The sequence below is a fragment of the Egretta garzetta genome, unplaced genomic scaffold (assembly GCF_000687185.1).
Source record: "Egretta garzetta isolate BGI_Z169 unplaced genomic scaffold, ASM68718v1 scaffold97, whole genome shotgun sequence".
NCBI classification, from domain to species: domain Eukaryota; kingdom Metazoa; phylum Chordata; class Aves; order Pelecaniformes; family Ardeidae; genus Egretta; species Egretta garzetta.
Genome location: NW_009260135.1, coordinates 622,671 through 624,514, shown reverse-complemented (window position 1 = coordinate 624,514; position 1,844 = coordinate 622,671). Strand labels below are relative to the sequence as shown.

At 52.1% G+C, this 1,844-nt stretch overlaps 1 protein-coding gene across 1 annotated transcript in view; it reads right to left on the bottom strand.

Annotated features, from left to right (window-relative positions):
* The window catches only part of LOC104128761 (rho GTPase-activating protein 7-like), a 14,300-nt gene that overhangs the window by 1,514 nt on the left and 10,942 nt on the right, over positions 1 to 1,844 (bottom strand). Inside the window, 1 exon segment of the mRNA XM_035897039.1 lies at positions 1,141 to 1,360. Within this exon segment, the coding sequence (XP_035752932.1) occupies positions 1,141 to 1,360 (220 nt within the window).

The window sequence follows — 1,844 nt, the reverse complement described above, 5'->3', positions numbered from 1 at the left end:
CCCCCGCAATGACCACTCGGCTCAGCCCAGGGAGATCCGGGCAGCCCCAAGCTCTAGGCACTGCCAGACACTTTGTGCCCCCTCTGTGCTATGCAGAACCCGCGTTATTGTCTTGAAAGATGCCAACAGCACATCCGACAGCTCCTGCTTTGGAACCAGTCCTCGGCTTTAGATGCCCTCGCGAGGTGATGAACTTGCTACTCTGATGGGTGCGCAGTGTTTCCACCCAAGTCAGCTGGCCTTGTCTACCCTGATATGTGTCTGTCCATACACAGGAGCATGGAGTAAAGCAAAAGCAGCCCTGCCTCAGGAGACCAGATAAGGCATGAATGCTCTCAGAGATTATTTGCCTACTTTGGCCCAAGGGCACCTTCCTCCCTGCACGTACAAGCAGGGGATGTTATGCAACCCAGATACTTTTACTTATGAAGATAAATTTACAGAATCCCTGTAGCTTGGCTTGGCAGTAACGATCCCCTTATCACTCACCCCTACTAGTGCCAGCAACCGCTACAATATCTGCCAGATATCTGCAGGGCCTTAAAGCAGCACCCGGGCTTAGGTTGCCAGCGCAGGAGCTACATTTTCAGTGGCCAGCACCACCCTCATGCAACCAGCAGGCCACTGGCTGGGCTCCTGGGCGGCTGGACCTGCAGGCAACCACAAAGAATAGGGCAGCCATGAGGGAGGCGGGCGAGCTCACGTGCAGATGGTCGGGAGCATGACAACGGGGCCCCACCACTGTTCTCTACACTGGGCAATGAGCTGCTGGCTCGCTGCATGGCTGTGGTCAGCTCCTGCCGGACCTGAGCAACCGTATTTGAGCCAAACCCCAAGACACATGTGCTATTCATAGAATCATAGAATCATTTTTTGGGTTGGAAGGGACCCCTAGAGGTCATCTAGTCCAACCCCCCTGCAGGAGCAGGGACACTGCTAACTAGATCAGGTTGCTCAGAGCCCCGTCCAACCTGGCCTTGAATGCTTCCAGGGATGGGGCCTCCACTACCTCTCTGGGCAACCTGTTCCAGTGTTTCACGCCCTGAAAAACAGACACTGATCCCAGGCCAGCTACAGAAGACACTGTTCCAGCAACGAACACTACGGACAACCACAGTGCCAGCACCAACGTGCTAATACCTGGTGGAGGAGGAGGAACTATCCCGCCTCAGGGTGTTGAGGTGAAACAAAGAAGGTGCAAGACAGACAGCAATGTTGGTTGGGGTCATCTGGTTTTCCTCAACAAAAGCAACCACATCTCGTAGAAAGAACAGGAGGATTTTCAAAGCTTCTCGGTTTTCCTTTGGGAGAAGGAGAATAGCAGCCTGGACAGCCTGAAACTGCTGATCCTTTGGCACATCTGAAAATAGAAAAAATGATGAAAATCACTTGTGATTTGCAGAGGAAGCAAGGGAGGGCACCAAAACTGTAGGCTCATCCCTTTCCCCGTCACTCCAGCTCACAACAGCCAGCACAGAGCCCAGTTTCACAGCCACATCCCACCAGTACAGTTTTCCCCTATTGCCCATCAAGATGCATGTTCACACCCGGTGATGCTGGTGCTTGACTTGCAATTTATCTTGAACACCATGCTAATGAACTTATCCTGAACTGGCCCGGGTTACAATCCAAAGCAGGGCTTGTCTCCCATGAAATATTACTCTGGAATGATACTTTGGAGCAGATAGCTGTCTGCTGTCTTTTCCTTTCAGTTTCAGGCACAGAGAGAACAGATGCTCTCAGATGATAACTCATTTGTGAGGACAACGTTTTGCCAACAGATTTTAATTCATCCTGAGACCCTGTGTGCCCAAACAGCTCCTGCACGGGAGCAGGTGATTCAG